Below are 19471 nucleotides of genomic sequence, written 5' to 3'. Positions count from 1 at the left end.
TACTCAACCCTTTTTTTTTTTTTTGAGAAACCAAACCCGAGAGCCAAATTTATTGAATGCTCTAACTAAGTCTAAGATAAAAACAACATTTTAGCTTAAATGCAACACATGATTGCATTAACCAATGAAGCATAAAATAATGTTATCTTCTTAGAAGACAATAATATTCAATCCAATAAAGCATTTGTTATGAATCTTGTAACTCAATTAACACTTCCTAATTTTTTATAAAGATCAATAATTCAAATTCCCCAACCTCCAACTATTAAATTATAATAATAAGAAAAAGCAATTATTTCATACTATTGATTATCCTCTCTAATAGCATAAAATATAATTAAAGTTGAATCCCCAAAATACTACACATAATAAGTACTATACATGAAACATAACACAATTTTAACAAAATATTTCAATATAAGCTAGTAGTTAATAATCCAGTGAGAAGTGAGGAATATAACTCTGCAGATTTCACATCAATCTTTCTTCTTCTGATTCGCACCTTGGTTCTCTTTAGATTTGGCCAATTCCTCCCATATTCCTCCAAAATCCCTAGGCCATAATAAAATTGGGAAATCATTAAGACTTTTTTACAAGAAAAAAAAATTTGAAAGAGTTTTCACTTTCTAGTCCAAAATTTTGCATTTTCAAAATCCATAAAGTAAACCAACACGCCTAATCAAAAGGGTATTCCACTCTATCTTTAAGGAAAAATTCTACAGCCCAACAAGTAAATTATGTTTAGTTTAAAAGGATTAGGTTAGGGGATTCTTGTGAGCAGATCCTAAAGTTACTATGGTGTCTTTCTACACGTGTAATAAATTTGTTTAAATTGTAAGACTTACCTAATCTCCTCAGCTAACTCCCCCACAGTCATAGATTTTGCTGCCTTCCCTTTCTTGCGAATTATGTCATTGATTTTATCGAACCTGTTAAAAAAAATATTTTCATTAGAATGAAAATATTAATTGAAACAATAATATTTATTCAAATTGATTCTGAATAAATACTATGAATGTAATCCAGAGGAACTTCTAGTGGAATTCAAACAGAGTAATGGTGTACATGGGTTGGGTTAATGGTTTTTTTCCAATCCAATCCAACAAGGTTGGGTAGGGAAAAAATCATCCCAACTCATCACAATGGTGCAACACAACCCACTTGTACTGGGTTGGACCCAAGGATTGGTCAGTTGTTTTTTTAAGAAAAAATCAATAACTCTAAAAGTACTTCCACCGTCACAGTGTTTGTTGTACCTGTATTACAATTACACAGCAGCAGTATTCCAAAAATCCTGAGAATTACATTTACACAGCAGTAATATTCTAAACATTCTGAGTATTACATGCTGCACCAATGCAGCAGTGTTTTAAAAATTCTGAGCATTACATCAACAGCACTACCAACAGTATTCTAAAATTTTTAAGTATTACATTTACAGAGCAACAAATTTACAGTGTTTGCTCCATCATATAAAAATTCAAAGCAACCAAATCACTTGATACATTCACAAGAGAGGGACACAGGAAAGAGAAGCAGAGCAATAGAGAGAGACAGACAGTGCAAGAAAGAGAGACAAACCCAAGTTTCGGTGGTAACGACTAACGAAAGCCACTGCCAAAGTGGAGACACCAGCAAGGCTTTAGGGTTTCAGATCCCTTGCAGGAGAAAATATAAAGGACTGAAAGGAAAGGAGTGTGGTGAACCTAAAAGTCACCAATTTAATAGTTGTGAAACTGTACTAAACTCCTAAATTACCACAATTGAATTCATGTCTTGCATATTATAAACTGACATAACATACAATCCAAGATAAGCACATGTTCAACCCCAATGTATATGGATTCCTCATACAAAAAGCTCATAGTAAGTGGGAACACATAAGAAATAAGAAAGTACAAAATTTCATTCAATCATGACCAGTGAGTCCTAGAATCGACATGAAAGAGCCATGATTTTCAGTGCTTTCAACGTATCATCCCCATCATATCTACAACATTATCATAAATAACTTCCACTCTTTCTCCATTATTTCTATGGTAAGCCAATAAATCCAACTGAAAGGGTATGATAAACATTATTATTAAGTCCTTAAAAAACAATTACTATTAAAGCAGCCACTATATAAATGCCCAATACCAGAGGGCACCAAACCTGTTTTGAAAACATATATAGTACCAAGAACTCTAAGACCTGCTAAAGGAAAGGCCAACTAAGCTCAATTGATGCATATGAATTTTAACTTAGCAGAGTAAGTGAAATTGTCAACGATAATATTATGCAAAAGCAGGACATACTCCCAATCTGCCATTGATAAATAAATTCGTTCTTCTCGTTTAATAAACGGTTCAAGATAAGGGATTGGCCCCTCTGGGAAGCGATACGCAAGAAAAGTACCAATTCCGACACAAACCACTGCAAAACAGGATGAGAAGAGGAATTAGGGTTTGGGAAGAAAAAGAAAGACAAAATCCAATTACATGCTAAATAAACTAATCAATGAACAAAAAATTCATACAGAATCTCAGAGGCCGCTTCACAATGTAAGCGAACGCCATTATGCAATTTGGAGAGATGGGTCGTGAATCTGAAACAAACGCGAGCGGGACCGAGTATGTGTTTATGTTTGGGATGGACGGCGCGGAGAAAATAGGTAACTAGCACTAAAAAACTAACTATTTAGTTAGTAGTTAAGGTTTCAAAACTAATTTTTTTTCTAGCATCTCGAGTCTTTTAAACTCGATTTTGGCCAATAAATCGACCATCAAACGCTCGATTTCTATGCTCTGATTACTGCCGACGTGGCACACTTTGCCACGTGGGAACACAGAAATCGAGTCTCTAAGACTCGATTTCTAAGTGTTATATATACGACCAACTCAGTGAGGAACCACAACGTCAGGGAAGAAAGCAGAGAAAAAAAAAAAAAAAAAAAAAAAAAACCAGAAATAGAAAGAGAGATCGGCGAGACCTAGGCGCCGCGCACGGCCTGGGTCTTGCGAGCCCAGGCGAGACCCAGGCAGCGAGCGGCCTGGGTCTCGCGAAAGAGAGATCGGCGAGACCAGGCGCCGCGCGCGGCCTGGGTCTCGCGAGCCCAGGCGAGACCCAGGCAGCGCGGCGCCTGGGTCTCGTGAGCCCAGGCAACGCGAGCCCAGGCGGCGCACGGCCTGGGCTCGCGAGACCCAGCTTTTTCTCTCCCTCTGATCTGCCTTTAAGCTCTGATCTGAGCCTTTGGGATGGCGCTGCCTGGGCTCGCGCGACCCAGCTCTTTCTCTCCCTCTGATCTGCCTCTAAGCTCTGATCTGAGCTTTGGGATTGATTCTTAAATTTGTTTTTTTGGTATTTTGGGTTATCTATGAGAGTTCAAGTTTTTAAAAATATTTTTGAGTTAGAAATCGAGTCTCTAAGACTCGATTTCCAGCTAGGCTCTACGTGGAAAAAAATCCACATCGGACGTGATCAATCGACGAAAATCGAGTCTCAAAAACTCGATTTATAGGCCTTAAATCGAGTCTTTTAGACTCGAGATGTTAGAAAACCAATTACTTTCAAAACTGAACCTATTAACTAGATAGTTAGGAAATTAATGTTAGTTACCTATTTTCTTCGGACGGCGCTGACCGTATCACGTGCTTTATACTTGCATCTGTTTTTTTCTTTTTCTTTTTGACTTTTTTTTTTTTTCACTTTTAGGGTCCGTTTGGATTGAGCTTATTGTTGCTGAAACTGAAAACACTATAGCAAAATAATTTTTAAATGTGTAAATAGTACCGTAAGACCCATTTTTAATATTTTTTAATGCGTGAACAGTGTCAGCACAATGTGTGAACAGTGTATTTACTGTTCATAATAGTAAAATTTGTCCCCCCAAAGTCAACAAATGCGAGCCAAAAAAAAAAAAAAAGCAAAACACAACTCTGGAAACGTGGACACAAGATTCATCTGAATCCAAACGCCCTCTTAGTATTTAGTAGTTTTAGTTAATGAATAATACAATTAGAGGTAAAGCTTAGTAGTTAGTACCGCTTGCTTAGTAGTGTAGCCTGTGTAGACACTAGGAGGGCGTTTGGATTCCAAGGAATCCTGCGTCCACGTTTTAGTGTTGCGTTTTCCTTTGTTTGTTTGTTTTTTTTTTTTTTTTTTTTTTTTTTTTTTTTTTTCTTTTGCCCGCATTTTTTGACTTTGGGGGACAAAATATACTGTTATGAACAGTATATGTACTGTTCATGCACTATGCATACACTGTTCATATATTAAAAAATATTAAAAATGGGTCCCACGGTACTATTTACATATTTAAAAATTATTTTGTTACAGTATTTTCAGTTTTCAGTTTTCAGTTTCAGCAACAATAGTAGAGGCTTTTAGGCTTTAGCTTTCTTTTTGAATTTTTTTTTTCCTTTCATTTAACTCTTTATTTATCTTTAATAAATAAAAGGCACAACACACAAGTTCACTGTGTCTTTTACGATAATGTTATGCACTTAGGAGCAGTCAAGCATACCTTGTCATGTAGTTTTAAAATAATTTTTAGGGAAAAAAAAGTTAAAAAATGGTCGGGTCGAGTTGGCCCGCAAAAAAACAGGTGGGATGCAGGTTGGCCCATATTTAATTCAAGCCAAAAAAATGGGTTCGGGTTGGGCCAAGACGGGCAAGTTTGGGTCAGGTCAGCAAATTTCAGCCTGTTTTGTCATATCTAGTTTTACTTTTATACCATATTCTTATAGAATTTAATTTCAACACTTTACCACCTTAAACTATACTTCTGATTATACTTTGCACTTTAAACTTTTTGAATGCATGTTTTGCACCAAAAACTATGATTGTTGTCACACTTTGCACCCTAACATCGTTTGTTGTTAACTTGGGTGGAAAAAGACGACAACATGTGAAAAGATCTAATTGCTCCTCTTCTCAATATTTCAAAAATAAAAGATAAATTACATTTTACCACCTTAAACTATACTCCTAATCACACTTTACACTTTACACCTTAAACTTTGATTTTTCATCCAAGTTAACAGTAAACTTAATGTTGGGATGTAAAATGTAATAAAGGTCATAGTTTTATGGTGCAAAATGTGCATTTGAAAAGTTTAAGATACAAAGTGTAGTATGGGTTATAGTTTAAGGAAGTAAAGTATAATTTTCCTCTTTTTTTTTTTTTTTTTTTTTTTTTTTGGCAAGCAGTTGCTATATACAAAGTTGCAGCACTTGCTACATATGGGTATATATGTCAAAAAAATAGTGGCACGTGTCCAAGGGTCATATGCCTTGCACAGTGGCAGAGCCGCGGGGGGGTGGGGAGGGGGCAATTGCCCCCTGACTCCTTTAAAAAATGCATTGATACCTACTATGTGATGTGCATTTAACTAGTTTGCCCCCTGTAAGTGGAATAAATAGAAAAAGCACTCCCACTATTATGAAACAAACCTGACACTAGAAAGAAAAAATGGATAAAAAAAAAAGCTTCTTAATTCTTTCACATAATCACACTTTCACCTATTTTACTATTCTTAAATGGTATTTATTTCAAGTAGTTTTGATCTTGTCTCATCCATTATACTGCTTACAGTACTTTTCTTCCCTATTCTAATTTTTCTTTTCCTTTCTTATTATAATTCTATTACTATAAACATAACATTTTTCACGATAAATTTCACAATTGTGAAAATGGTTAACAGTGAAGGGTAAACAACTTACATTGATGGAGCCACCACTTTATTTCCTTCACAACTCACAGTCCATTATTTTAACAATTGTAAAATTTATTGTGAAAAAATTGTATTTGTATGACAATTCAATTAGTAGGTTCTATAGTTAACTTTTGTAGATTGATTGATTTATTTTATTTATTTTAAGCAATCAAATTATGTCTAAATTTTATGTATTTAAATTAATTTCTCACTTTGATTGTTAGTAACTATGATTGATTATTTTTGTTTCTTTGTTTTAATAATATGAGATATACTTGTAGTTACAATTGTCTATTTATTTTGTTATTATTATTGATCAATTAATATTTTTAGATTAATTTCGTTTTTAGTATTATTTTTCAATTTTGCCCCCCTTAAACCAAAATTTTGGCTCCGCCACTGCTTGCACATGATCAAATTTGAGAGAAACTTCTGTTAACGTTAGCGTTTCTCACTCACCACACAACAAAATCATTTAAAATACAAACAACTCTCTCTCTCTCTCTCTCTCTCTCTTGTTCTTTTCTGAAACTCAGCCCCTTAACCCACCATTAAACCCATAAAAAAAGCCACCACCACCACATGCTCAAGCTGTCGATTACACCTGACTATGTCTCCGTCGACCCCACCTTTTCACCCCTTTCCTTCTCCACTAGTTCCACCCCTTCCCTATCTCACTCCGTTGATGCCACCCACAAACCCCCTTCTCTCTCGCTGCCATTCTCATCCCCCAACCACCTCTTTGTTTCCAAGGACCATTGCTCCTACTACCCATTCTTTTCACGACATTCTCCCTAACAATGACAAAGACAACAACTCCCAATTTTTCCAGGTTTGTTTTTCAATAAATTTATTTTAATTGAAAAAAAAAAAAACATTTTTTAAAGCTATTTATTTCCTTAAATTTGTTTTTCAAATTTCCGTTTGGGATTATTTTTGAAGTTTGAATATTTGCCTTGATGATTATTTCCTTAGTTGAGTTCTATAGCTTAGAGTGTTTGTTAAATTGTGTTTAAAAGCCGATGTTTAAACAGAATTGGTAGTGATTACTGGTGGAAAGATTTTATTTACTACTAATTTTTAGGAGTTGAATTCTATATAGTTTTTTTTTTAAATAAAAATTTTAGGTATTTTAGTTCTATATATTGTTGTTGTTGATGATGTTTATAACTGGTTCTTAGAACTATAAGCAATTGTGGGTTTTTTTATTTTTATGGGTTTATTAAAATTATTGAACATTGTTTTTCATAATGAATATTCTTAAAACTTTTTCTTTTTATTGGTTTTGAGATTCAAGAAGAGGCTTAAGTAGAACCTACTCATGGAAGTCCAAACACTTCGAGTAGACAAAATAAGGAAATTGAAGCTCCAACAATTGACATGAAATGTGATTGTAATGATAGTGCATATGAATTTTACAAACAATATGCTGGCCGAATTGGCTTAGTGTAAGGAAATGATTTATAAACCGAGGAAATGTGGGACATGTCACAAGGTGAACGACTGTGTTAAATATTGCAAGCTAGTAACCCATTCTCCCTGCCCTCTTGGATAGAAAAAAAAATTGAATATTGTCTTTTGAAAATATTTTGATTAAGAAAGCTGAAAGTTCTGAATACTTGGATTTCTTGTTTGTTGCAATAAAACTGAAGTCAAGACTTAAATTTATTATTTATAGTTGTATTAGGAGCAGTGGTCATCCCTAGCAATCGTGCTCCAGCTGGATTTTAGATTGACTTATAGAAGTATTATAATTTTTCTATTATAACACCTGTCCTATTCTGTTTTAGTGCCTAGTGACTTCCGCAATAAAATTGTGAAATTTGATGATGCTAATATATAACCTTTTGTATATTCATTTATCTATACATATTTGTATTTTTAGTCTTAGCATCGGTGACCATTGAAGAGTTATGAGAGAGAGAGAGAGATATATATATATATATATTTATATATATTAAATTGATGTAATTAATTAATCATGATATTTTTTTTTTATTGGTAGTCAATATGTTTTGTAACATGTGCAAGAACATTAGTGTAGTCTATGCTAATGAATTAGAATGTGGTCTAGATTTAGGAGACAAAAACTATCAATCAATTTCGTTGTGAGGGACAATATTTGTGTATGACGAATCTTGCCGCAATATGGAGGGAAGAATCAGCTGTGAAAATTATTGGGATCATATTCCAAGATTACCGAGGTCAGGCGCAATTGGAGCATGAAAGGAAGACCAAATACAAAGAGGAGTTAAGGATGTTGAAGTGATTCAAGGCTTATTGTTTGTAAAGGACTTATTGGTAATGGAAATCATTTTAAAAGGAGAAAAAAGTCATATTCTCAATTCTATGAAGGAAGATCTTCCAACGTATGGGCATCCTACCCATGAAGTGAAAACTAAAAAGGAAATGCTCATAATTAAATAGTTGGCCTATTTCACATGTTAAGAAATCAAATAATTGAGTAGCAATATGTTTAGCAGAATATGTAGGTGATTGTAAATTGCAATGATGATCACATTTAAATTGAGGAGACCAAATTTCCTTAAGAATATTGTCCAAGTATTATACTGTTTTTTTGGTTTATAGCTTAATATAACAAGCATTATACTGTTTTGTTGGTTTATATATATTTTATTCTTTAGCTGAGAAAAGATATTTCATTAATCAAATTATTTAGTACAAAGAGATATGTCTTTCATTGAATTAGCTCTCGAAAAATTAGGAGCTGATCAAACCTTTGATTCATTAGAGTCATCAACATCCCTTCATGGTTCCTTATAATGACTTCTATTCTAGACGAATTCTATGCTGCATGAGAGATGATTTGGTGTGTTAAATGTTTATGTGCTATTATTATATTTTGGGTATAGAAAAATAGAAATTTTTACTAATAAAAATGAATTCATTTGTAGTTTTGTACAATGGGAAAATGTAAAGGAGGACATCCCTTTAACAATACTTGAGGACCCTGCTTTTCTTGTCCAACCCGATGCAAGGGCCATAGCAACTTTGTTATATTATTTGTCAATCAACCTAATAAAAATCTAGTTGAAGCACAATGACAACCTAGCCTCCGATTGAAGCTGACAATCTTCACATGGTCCTTTATACAAGCTTCCACCAACAAAATCCACAATAAGGCCGGCACAAGATAGTTTGAGGCCTAAATCGAAAATTTTAAAAGTACATTTTTTACATTTAAATATCACTTAAATAATATTTAGTTTATTTTTTATTTTTTTTCAAATCTATTATTAATTCATAATTATTATTATAACTAATTCACCCAAAGTGAGCTAATAATATTTACTATATAGGTTTTACAAACTAGCATATCATCAATAAATAATAAAAAAGTTATTCAAACATTCATTTATTATATTGTTTAAGTGACACTGATCATATTCCTATCACATCAGTTTGAAAGTTTTTTGTCGTAAAATTTATATTAAATTTAGCATTTTTCATTCATTTAATGGACATTGGATGTATTTCTATTAATTCATATTATTTTTTTTTATAGAGAAAGTGCTAAACTTACTACAAATTTATTTACAAAAGGCTTACAAACTGATGTGGCAATAAGGTGACACTTCAACAAAAAAATAAATGAGTATTAAATTATTTTTTGTGATTTGTAATATGTCAATTTATAGGACCTATAAGTGGGTTCCAGTTAGCTCAACTGGTAAAATCTCTGATAGTTGGATAAGAAATCTGGGATTCAATCCCCGCCCACACCAAAAACTAATTGATATCTTGGTCTGATAATGAAGAGTTATTATTAGGAGCAGACACCATAGGTTTCAATTTTAGAAGTTTCTCAACAAAAAAAAAAAAAAAAATTATAGGACCTATATAATAAAACTTGTAATATAATAGCATATTTCTAATATTTTAGGCCTTCTTAAGAGTGAGAAAATAATGTACACTTAACTCACATTTTTTCTTCAATAAATAAAAATAAAATAAAATAAAAACCTTACTACATTTGGGGGCCTTAGGCCTAGGGCCGACCCTGTCCACAATCAACTGGAAAGAAAAAAAAGAACTCGTCTCTATTGCAAAAAATGAAAGTTTTACACATGCTAGCAACATTGAGTAACTCCCATGATAGATGGGAGACAAGCGTCACAAAATAGGCTGCTAGAATCTACCCCTCCATATCTAGAAAAAATTGCTCCAAGACACCCACCATCACCTGATATAAAAGGTACACTTGAGAGGTTTGATTACAGTAATTGATATATGCCCAAACTTAGAACTGCCATAGGAGGCACTGAAGGGATAAGTCTCCTTAATTGTTAATTAAGATCCATGCCCACCATTGACGAACACCATGTGATTATCCTCAGAAGGTGCTTGATTTCTTTGCGTACATGATTTAATAGAGGAAAGAGACGAACTAAAAGAGCAAGTGTTTTGAGACGAAGGAAGGAGATGAACTTTTTCTCATTGTAGAGAGGGAAGGGGGTGAAAAGGTGAAGTTGATGAATACATAGTGAAGTGGGATCAGCGGCTTAAGCATGTGGTGGTGGTGGTTTTTTTTATGGGTTTAATAGTGGGTTAAGGGGCTGATTTTATAAGAAGAACGCGGGGGGGGGGGGAGAGGGTTTTGAAGATAGAGAGAGTTATTTGTATTTTATTTGATTTTGTCGTGCGGTGAGTGAGAAACATTAACGTTAACAGAACTTTCTCTCAAATTTGGTCATGTGCATTAATTGCACATGACTCTTGCACATGACCTATTGACAAGCGTCACTTTTTTTTTTGACACCTATACCAACATGCAACAATTGCTGCAACTTTGTATGCAGCAAATCCTTGATTTTTTTTTTTAGAAGAAAACAACAAATAGGTGCACGAGTAGTTTGGGATAGACTGCTGAATATTGGTTATTGTGTGAAAATTCATTGGGGAAAACTGAAAGAGAAGTGTATTTTGCTAAATTTTTCAATACCCTTGCTATGTATATAGGATGTATGTATACAAACTCAACTTGATAAAGCTTTAAATGTCAATTATTCCATTGGCTACATGATCCATTTGGCCATATCTATCTATCTATCTATAATCTAAAATCTGAAATTTATAATATATATCTCCATATATTTAAAAGCAGAAACGTAACATTTATTACTATTGAACTCCTATTGCACCACCTCATCGCCACGTCATTGACCACATAATTATTTTTTTTTTGTTTTTTTTAATTCCTATTTTTTTTAAAAAAAAAAAAAAAAAAAAATTGATTATTGACTTTACAAATTCATCTTGAGCGGTTTTAACATTACATATAATTTTGCTTTTATAATTCATCTACTTTAATTTAGAATTTCTTTTTTATTCCTATTTTTTTAACAAAAAAATATAAATATATTATTGACTTTATACATTCATCTTAGGTGGTTTTAACATTACATATAATTTTGCCTTTATATATTCATCTACTTTAATTTAGATGTTTATAACTAAATAATAAAAGTTTTGTAACTAAAAAAAAACAATGTTTTTACATATCTATTTTTTATTCCTATGTTTTATAAAGCTCTTTATCCACTACATCTTTAGCATCTTTTCTTTCTTTTTTCTTTTTTGCAATTCTTATTTTGTTCAACTTTTCATATTCTTCAATCATTGTCTTATTAGTTCAATCTTTCACCCCCTCCAATAAATTTTATTTTTTAATTTTCATTTGATTCCCTTTAGATTTTTAAATTTGTTCCTTTATATCTTCTTAAATTCTACAGTTTCACTTTGTTTAACCTTTCATATACCTTCACCCTTCCTATTCCATCTTAATTTTCATTTAAATTTCTTCTTACTTCATTTCCTCCACTCTCCCCTATTCCTTCCAAGTTGTCAATGACGAAAAGATCAATATTGTTTCTCTTTCTCCAATTTTGTTTCTTTTTTGGTGGACTTTTTTTTTTTGTTTTTATTGTTTCAACCACTTTTTTTTTTTTTTCTAGTGATTTTTTTTGTTATTGTTGATTTCTTCTTCATTTCTATCTCTCTCTCCTATTTCTTCCAAGTTTTTCACGATGAAAAGGTCAATACCATTTCTCTTTCTCCAATTTTGTTCTCTTTTGGTGGAATTTTTATAATGTTTCAACTTTTTTTTTTCTACTGTTAGTGTATAGCTTAGTCTAGTTTAGTCCATTGGGCTTAGCCCAATATACTGTACTTGTAATTTACTTATTTTACTTGTACTGCACACATACCTAGCCTATATAAAGGCTCTCTATTGTACATTATTTTACACATCAAATATACAGACTATTCAGTCTTTCTTTCTCACTTTACATTGTTAACATGGTATCAGAGCCATTCCTCTGATTTTCTGGTTCCTGTGGACATCTCCGGCGTTTTTCCGCTGCCCTCGTCTTCGTCCAGTGGTCACTGCAGAAGCGAGTCACCGCCGTCACGCCCACAGTACCTGCAACTCTCGGATATCATCGTTCTGCTCATCCAACTGCCAAAGCAAAGGCATAAAGTGACAGAACAGCCAATTCCGAGCAAAACCCAACAAAGAAAGGTCAGAAACTACATCACACGCGCCCCCACGCGCCGCCAGAAGTTTTCGGCCTCACGAGCACGCGCTCCACGCGCCTCCACGCGCCGTCAGTGATTCTCACGCGCCACACGCGCCAGTTACACGCGCCTCACGCGCTTCTCACGCGCCACACGCGCCTGATCCGCTTCACGTGCTGCCACGTCAGCCCTAGAGTGACGTCACACTGCCACGTCAGCACACGTCAGCCGTTGACTTTGACCGTTGACCGTTGACCGTTGACCGTTGACCGAAGTCAAAATTTTTCGACAGCACCTGTCTTGCTCAGTTTTTCGCGTAGATTCCGATTTTGAGCTCCGTTTCTGCATTTGAGGTCTCTAAATCCTATTTTTTGGTCATTTTCTTCATTATGGCTCAACAAAATGATCGAGATATCATACGTCCTATCACTGTTATGTTGGATGGTCCTACTAGTTATCATGCGTGGGCTCAGAATATGACTATCTTTCTCAAGGGTCGTAAACTGTGGAGGTATGTGACTGGTTCAATTCCTAAGCCAGTACCAAACCCTAAGTCCAAAGCCACAGCTGCTGAAGAGTCTTCCAAGACTGCTGTTCTAACAGATGATTATGAGGAACGTCTAGAGGAATGGGAGAGTATTCAGAGTAAGATCTTGTCTTGGTTTATCAATACCTCTGTTCCCTCCATTCATAATCTTCTTCCTCGTCTTGAAACTGCTGAGGCTGCTTGGAAATTTTTGGCGGATCGCTATAATTGCACTAATGATTCAAGCTTGGAGTTCCACATTGAATCAAAACTCTATCAAATGCGCCAAGAGACAGGTCAGTCCATTTCTGATTTTTATTCTCAGACTTCTACTATGTGGGAACAACTCTCTGCTGCAGATCCTCCACTGGTGTGCTCTAAGGACATTGAGCTGTTTGTCAAATATCGGGATCGTCGTAGATTTATGCACTTCATGATGGGTTTACGTGAGGATTTTGAGCCTACTAGGGCTTCTCTGCTTAGCCGGTCTCCTACTCCTTCTCTTGATGCTGCAGTCAAGGAGCTCATTTCTGAGGAGAACCGTCGACCTACTTATCACATGTCATCATCTGATCATGTATTGGCTACACCCTCTCCACAGCCTCCCATTGCTGCATTCACTGCTCCTCCACGAATAAACTCTGGGCATCCCAATTCTCAGTCTTCCAAAGGCACTCGCTGCAAGTTTTGCCGTGCCAAAGGCCATGACATCTCTGTTTGTCACAAGCTGCAGAAATTTGTGCAAGAGCATAATAAAGCTTCTCTTCCTCGGGCAGCTGCTGTATGTCCTTCAGATCCATCGGTTCCTACAGGTCCATCTTTGACTTCCTCACTTACTACGGCTGATATTGAGGCAGTTGTTCAACAGGTTTTATCCCGTACTTCCACTGCCCTTTCTGTCACCTCAGGTAAACAACCTTGGTTTTTTGATACTGCATGTTGTAACCATATGACTCCTGATGAATCCCAATTTTCTGATAAGACACCTTTAGAACATCCAATCAACATTTACACTGCTGATGGAACTCCTATGTCTGTTAGTCATAAAGGAACAATATCTTCTCCTAATTTATCCCTTAGTGACACCTTTCATATTCCAAAGTTATCCCTCAATTTGCTTTCTGTTGGTCAACTTTGTGAATTAGGATTAGATCTTCTGTTTACTAATCATGGTGTGGATGTGCAGGATCCCCGGACGGGTCAAGTGCTTGGGACAGGCCTTAAAGTTGGTCGCATGTTTGAGGTTCATGACTTGAAGATTCCTTCACAAGTCGTTTCTACAGCTGCAACCATTGCCATCTCCTCCCCTGATCTATGGCATGCTCGTCTTGGTCATCCATCCTTATCTCGTCTTTAGTTGTTAGCTTCTCAAGGTCATTTAGGTTCTGTTCAGTTTCAAAAATTTGATTGTACTTCCTGTCATTTTAGCAAACAAACAAAATTGCCCTTTAATAAAAGTGACTCCTTTTCTTCTGCCCCTTTTGATCTTGTACATTCTGATATTTGGGGCCCTGCACCTGTTCCCACTGAGGGGGGATCTAAATATTTTGTCATATTTGTGGATGATTTTTCTCGATATACTTGGATTTATCTGCTTCACCATAGGTCTGAACTTGTGTCTATTTATCAAACATTTCATAAAATGATTGAAACACAGTTCAATCGCACTGTCAAAGTCTTTCGATCAGATAATGCCCAAGAATATAATGATAAATCTTTCTTATCCTTTTTAGACAGTCATGGTACTCTTCCTCAGCGGTCTTGTCCCTACACCTCTCAACAAAATGGTCGTGCAGAACGAAAACATCGTCACATCCTTGATGTTGTCCGCACCCTTCTCATTTCTGCCTCTCTTCCTGAGCGCTTCTGGGGTGAGGCTGCACTCACTGCTGTGTATAGCTTAGTCTAGTTTAGTCCATTGGGCTTAGCCCAATATACTGTACTTGTAATTTACTTATTTTACTTGTACTGCACACATACCTAGCCTATATAAAGGCTCTCTATTGTACATTATTTTACACATCAAATATACAGACTATTCAGTCTTTCTTTCTCACTTTACATTGTTAACATCTACTAATGGTTCGTTTTGTTATTATTATTTAATCGTCACATCTCAAACGAAAACGTGTTAAAATTCGAGCTGAGGATCTTCCAGCAATTGTTGGTTCTAATAAAGATGCAGGCAAGCATGAGGAGACTCTTTTCAAAAAAAAAAAGCATGAGGAGACTTACCAGACTTCCAATGATATGCACGAGGAATAGAGGAATCTGACACAAGTTCAGATGAACTCGATATTGAAGCTAATGATCCTAGCAAGGACGTAATTAGGCATACTGACCGGACTCCAAATGAATTTTATGAGGAATCTGAAACAAATTCTAATGAACTCGAAATTGAAGCCAACATTTCTTCTTGACCAGCCAGAGGTGTGACATTCGTATTTGTCCATATGCTCATATCTTACAAGTTGTTAGGGACTTAAGGTTGCTAAATTCCGATCACAATTTCTTTTTCCTTATTGATTTGATTTGGGTTAGATTAATAATTAGTTGTTTTGCAAGTTAGAATTTGATTTTTTTTATTTTTTTTAATGGTAATCAATTTAGATGTTAAACTGAGACTTTACTAATTTTTGTTTATTTTTTAATCCTTTGAGGTGGACAAAATACTCTTAATAGTTGTATTAGAAGTAATCTATAATGTCATTTATTCAAAAAAAGAAGCAAAAGTTTGTCAAACGAAAATAATCGGATGTATGACATATTTTAGCTTTTGCAATTGTATTTCAATTATTATTATTATTATTTTATAACAATGCTATATAGAAATTTAATTTTTAGATTTTGCTAATAATTTTTATTTGATAATATGTATTAGGTGGATGAAATTTCAATTTCTGCAAAGAAAATAATATTAATAGATTATCAACAAAAAATTGTTCTCCTAATTGGTCCAATTAATTATTGTTAAATTTTATTAATTTTTTCGTTATGTTTTTCGGTGTTTTGGATGGTAGGGTGCTGATATTGTATTTTGTCCGCCTTCAATTTGCGTGCCAGACCCCAAAAAGTTCAAAAATATTTTTTTCTCTTTATGGGGCCGCGAAAACATTTAGAATGACATGGGGTAACCTGTTCGGGCATCGAAGCACCCAAAATGCCTCTTTCAGCTAAAATGACTAAAATGCTTGAAGGTCAAACGAGGTCAAAATCCTCACAAAACAACATTTTTTCATAGTTTTACATCAAACCCGAGCTTCTCGGAGCTTTGACTAGGTTTGACCTAAAGTCGATCTCGGATGGGTCTAAAAACCCTAATTTTGATCTGGCTGTTAGAACGGGTTGAAATTAACGCCATTGCGAAAATTATCAAATTTTCATTTCAACGACTATTCATGGATCGAAATCGAAGTTAGAACAGCCAAGATATCATGAAAACCGGATTGACACACTGATCGATGCACCACTAACTTCCGGGAGCTATAACTTTTGATCTGACCGTTGGATTTTCAAGATTCATACCTTTTTAGAAACAGGAAGTCAAGATCTTTCTAGGGGTGTCAAGATCAAACCAATTGGAGGCCTTTTCAAGGTGGCGGCCCTTGAAATTTGTGCGAGGCTATAAAAAGCTCCAAACACCCTTCAGACTGGTGGGGACCATTCTTTGCTAAGTTTTGCTCTCTGCCTGGTTTTCTACATGTTTTTTCCCTCTTCCAAACACAAAAAACACATCAAAGTTTCTTGATCCTTCTCTCTTCACCAAAAGAACACAAGATATTGTTCTCATACCCAATCTTCTTTTCCTTGATTCTACACTTTGGATTTGGGGTTTAGGGGTGTGGATGTAGCTTTTTAGCTACCATCCACACCCCTAACCTTCTAAATTTTTTTCTAGCATTTATCTTGCTATTTTTTGCTTGAATAACATGATTTATTACTTTCTTTAGCATGTTTCTTGTTTTATTTGTGTTTCTAGCTTAAATCTCTTTGTTTTTATGTTTTATACCATGTTTCATGCTTAGATCTATATCCTTACATGCTTATATGTTTAGATCTACATGTTTTAGGTTTTATGTCATGTTTTCCAATGTTTTGTGCCTCTTTTGTTCTAGGTGGATGTTAGGGTTACATGCTCACATGCTTGTATGATGCTGTCGGCTATGCCTTATTTGGATCTATGTGTTACGTGTTTATTTCCATGCCATATGATTAGATCCTTGTTTTCACATGCTTATATGCTTGGACCCATGTTCTTCCATGCCTATGTGTTAGGCTCCTACATGTTTACATGCATGTTTCTATGTCTACATGTTTAGATCTATATTTTCATATGTCTACATGTTTAGATCTATATTTTCATATGCCTATGTGCTTGGATCTATGTTCCCTACATGTCTTATACTATTTTTCATGTGTTCGTGCACTCCATGCCATGTTCATGCGCTCACATAGTACATATTCTGCTTGCCTTAAATGACTCAATATATGTATGTATTATACGTCATCATTTTTTTTTATTCATGTCGCTTATTAATAATTAAAATAGTTAATTTATTTGAGGTAAAGTTCGCCGCCCACTAATTATTTAAACATTAGTATGATATAAGTAAAATATTTTCTATGTAATTTATATATAACTAATTTTTTTTATTTACGTATATTTTTAATAGGAGCAATATATTTGAAGGCCTAATAAATTTCAAACACATATTTGCATTGACCGATCAAGCGGTGAGATCAAGAGTTTTCTCTCTAATAACATGAAATAAAGTTGATTCCCCAAATAGTACCTACCCACAGTAAGTATTTTACATGGAACATAATATAATTTTTTCAGCATAATCTTATATATAAAAGCGGCTATGCCACTACAGTATTTTTACACTGCACAAACAATGTTTTGCACTGTTTATCTACGATGCAAATTTGGTACAGTATTTTTACACTGTGCAAACAACATTTTGCACTGTTTATCTACGGTGCAGATTTGGTGAGGCACTTTGCCTTTTTTTTTTTTTTTTTTTTTTTTTTTAAGTTTTGAACAGTAGTTACAGTACCAAGTGGCACTGTAGCAACAGCAGCTACGATTTATATATTGTTATACTGATACAACAAATTTCATAATATTTTCACAATTATTGAGGTGTCAATTTCTTATAAATCAAAATAAAATAATAAAATATGAAACTATGACCAATCACAACTAAAAATAAATGTTTTATGAAAATGTTGTGACACTTTAGGTAAATGTGTAAAAGTTACTGTACTTTAGGTTTGTTTATTATGTACTTTTTTTTCCCCAAGTTTGCTACTATGCCACTACAATGTTTTTACACTGTGCAAACAACGTTTTGCACTGTTTATTTACAGTGCAAATTTGGTGAGGCACTTTGCCTTTTTTTTTTATTAAAGTTTTGAACAGTAGCTACAATACCAAGTGGCACTGTAGCTACAGCGACTACGATTTATATATTGTTCTACTGATACAACAAATTTCGCAATATTTTTCCAATTATTGAGGTGTCAATTTCTTATAAGTCAAAATAAAATAATAAAATATGAAACTGTGACCAATCACAACTAAAAATAAATGTTTTGTGAAAATGTTGTGACACTTTAGGTGAATGTGTAAAAGTTACTGTACTTTTAGTTTGTTCATTATGTTTTTTTTTTTTTCCCCCAAGTTTTGAACAGTAATTATAGTGCCAAGTGGCACTGTAGCTACAGTAGTTACAATTTTTTTTTCCTTTTAAATATTTATGTAAACTGATATATATATTGTTATACTGACACAACAAACTTCACAATATTTTCACAATTATTGACGTGTCAATTTCTTACCAGTCGAAATAAAATAATAAAATATGAGATTGTGACCAATCATAACTAAAAATAAATGTTTTGAGAAAATGTTACAACACTTATTGTGTAATGCTTTTAGTTTATTCAACTAGTATGGTAGCTACAGTGTCTAAAGTTTTTTTTTTTTTTTTTCTTTCTTCGGTAATCGGTTTGTGTTTTTTTTTTTTTTTTTTTTTCTTTTAAATATTTATGTAAGCTGGTATATATATTGTTATACTGACACAACAAATTTCACAATATTTTCACAATTATTGACGTGTCAATTTCTTACAAGTTGAAATAAAATAATAAAATATGAGATTGTGACCAACCACAACTAAAAATAAATGTTTTAAGAAAATGTTACGACACTTATTGTGTAGTACTTTTGGTTTATTCAACTAGCACAGTAGTGCCTAATTTTTTTTAAAAATATTTATATAAGCTGGTATATATATATTGTTATATTAACATAATAAATTTCACAATATTGACGTGTCAATTTCTTACAAGTCAAAATAAAATAATAAAATATGAAACTATGACCAACCACAACTAAAAATAAATATTTTGAGAAAATGTTACAATACTTATTGTTATCATAATATTTTCACAATTGTTGAGATCTCAGTTTCTTATAGATCAAATAAAAAATACTAAATCCACAACATTTTAACATTAATTTCTACAGTGCCTAAAGTTTTTTTTTTTTTTAGTTATCGGTTTGTATTTTTTTTTCTTTTAAATATTTATATAAACTGGCATATCTATTAACTACATAAAAAGAGCCAAAAACTTATGAATGGTGTTTTTTGATTTATTCAATCAGTGAGATGCACTTTTTTTTTTCTTTTTTTCCTTCAAGTAT

General features: G+C 33.8%; 2 protein-coding genes across 2 annotated transcripts; one reads left to right on the top strand and one right to left on the bottom strand.

Annotated features, from left to right (window-relative positions):
- Positions 1 to 295: 295 nt before the first annotated feature.
- On the bottom strand, positions 296 to 2627 carry LOC115994029. Its single transcript, XM_031118037.1, has 4 exons — positions 2519 to 2627; positions 2298 to 2415; positions 846 to 929; positions 296 to 552 (listed from the first exon to the last, which is right to left on the bottom strand). Exons 1-4 carry the CDS (start codon positions 2556 to 2558, stop codon positions 477 to 479), a joined length of 318 nt encoding a protein of 105 aa, XP_030973897.1. The 5' UTR covers positions 2559 to 2627; the 3' UTR covers positions 296 to 476.
- Positions 2628 to 12916: 10289 nt separating this feature from the next.
- Positions 12917 to 14035, top strand: LOC115993612. The gene is made up of 2 exons (XM_031117551.1): positions 12917 to 13667; positions 13946 to 14035. Exons 1-2 carry the CDS (start codon positions 13040 to 13042, stop codon positions 13981 to 13983), a joined length of 666 nt encoding a protein of 221 aa, XP_030973411.1. The 5' UTR covers positions 12917 to 13039; the 3' UTR covers positions 13984 to 14035.
- The last annotated feature ends 5436 nt before the right edge of the window (positions 14036 to 19471 follow it).

The sequence above is a fragment of the Quercus lobata genome, chromosome 6 (assembly GCF_001633185.2).
Source record: "Quercus lobata isolate SW786 chromosome 6, ValleyOak3.0 Primary Assembly, whole genome shotgun sequence".
Taxonomy (NCBI): Eukaryota; Viridiplantae; Streptophyta; class Magnoliopsida; order Fagales; family Fagaceae; genus Quercus; species Quercus lobata.
Note: the sequence above shows the minus strand (reverse complement) of the source record. Positions and strands in the feature narration are given on the sequence as shown.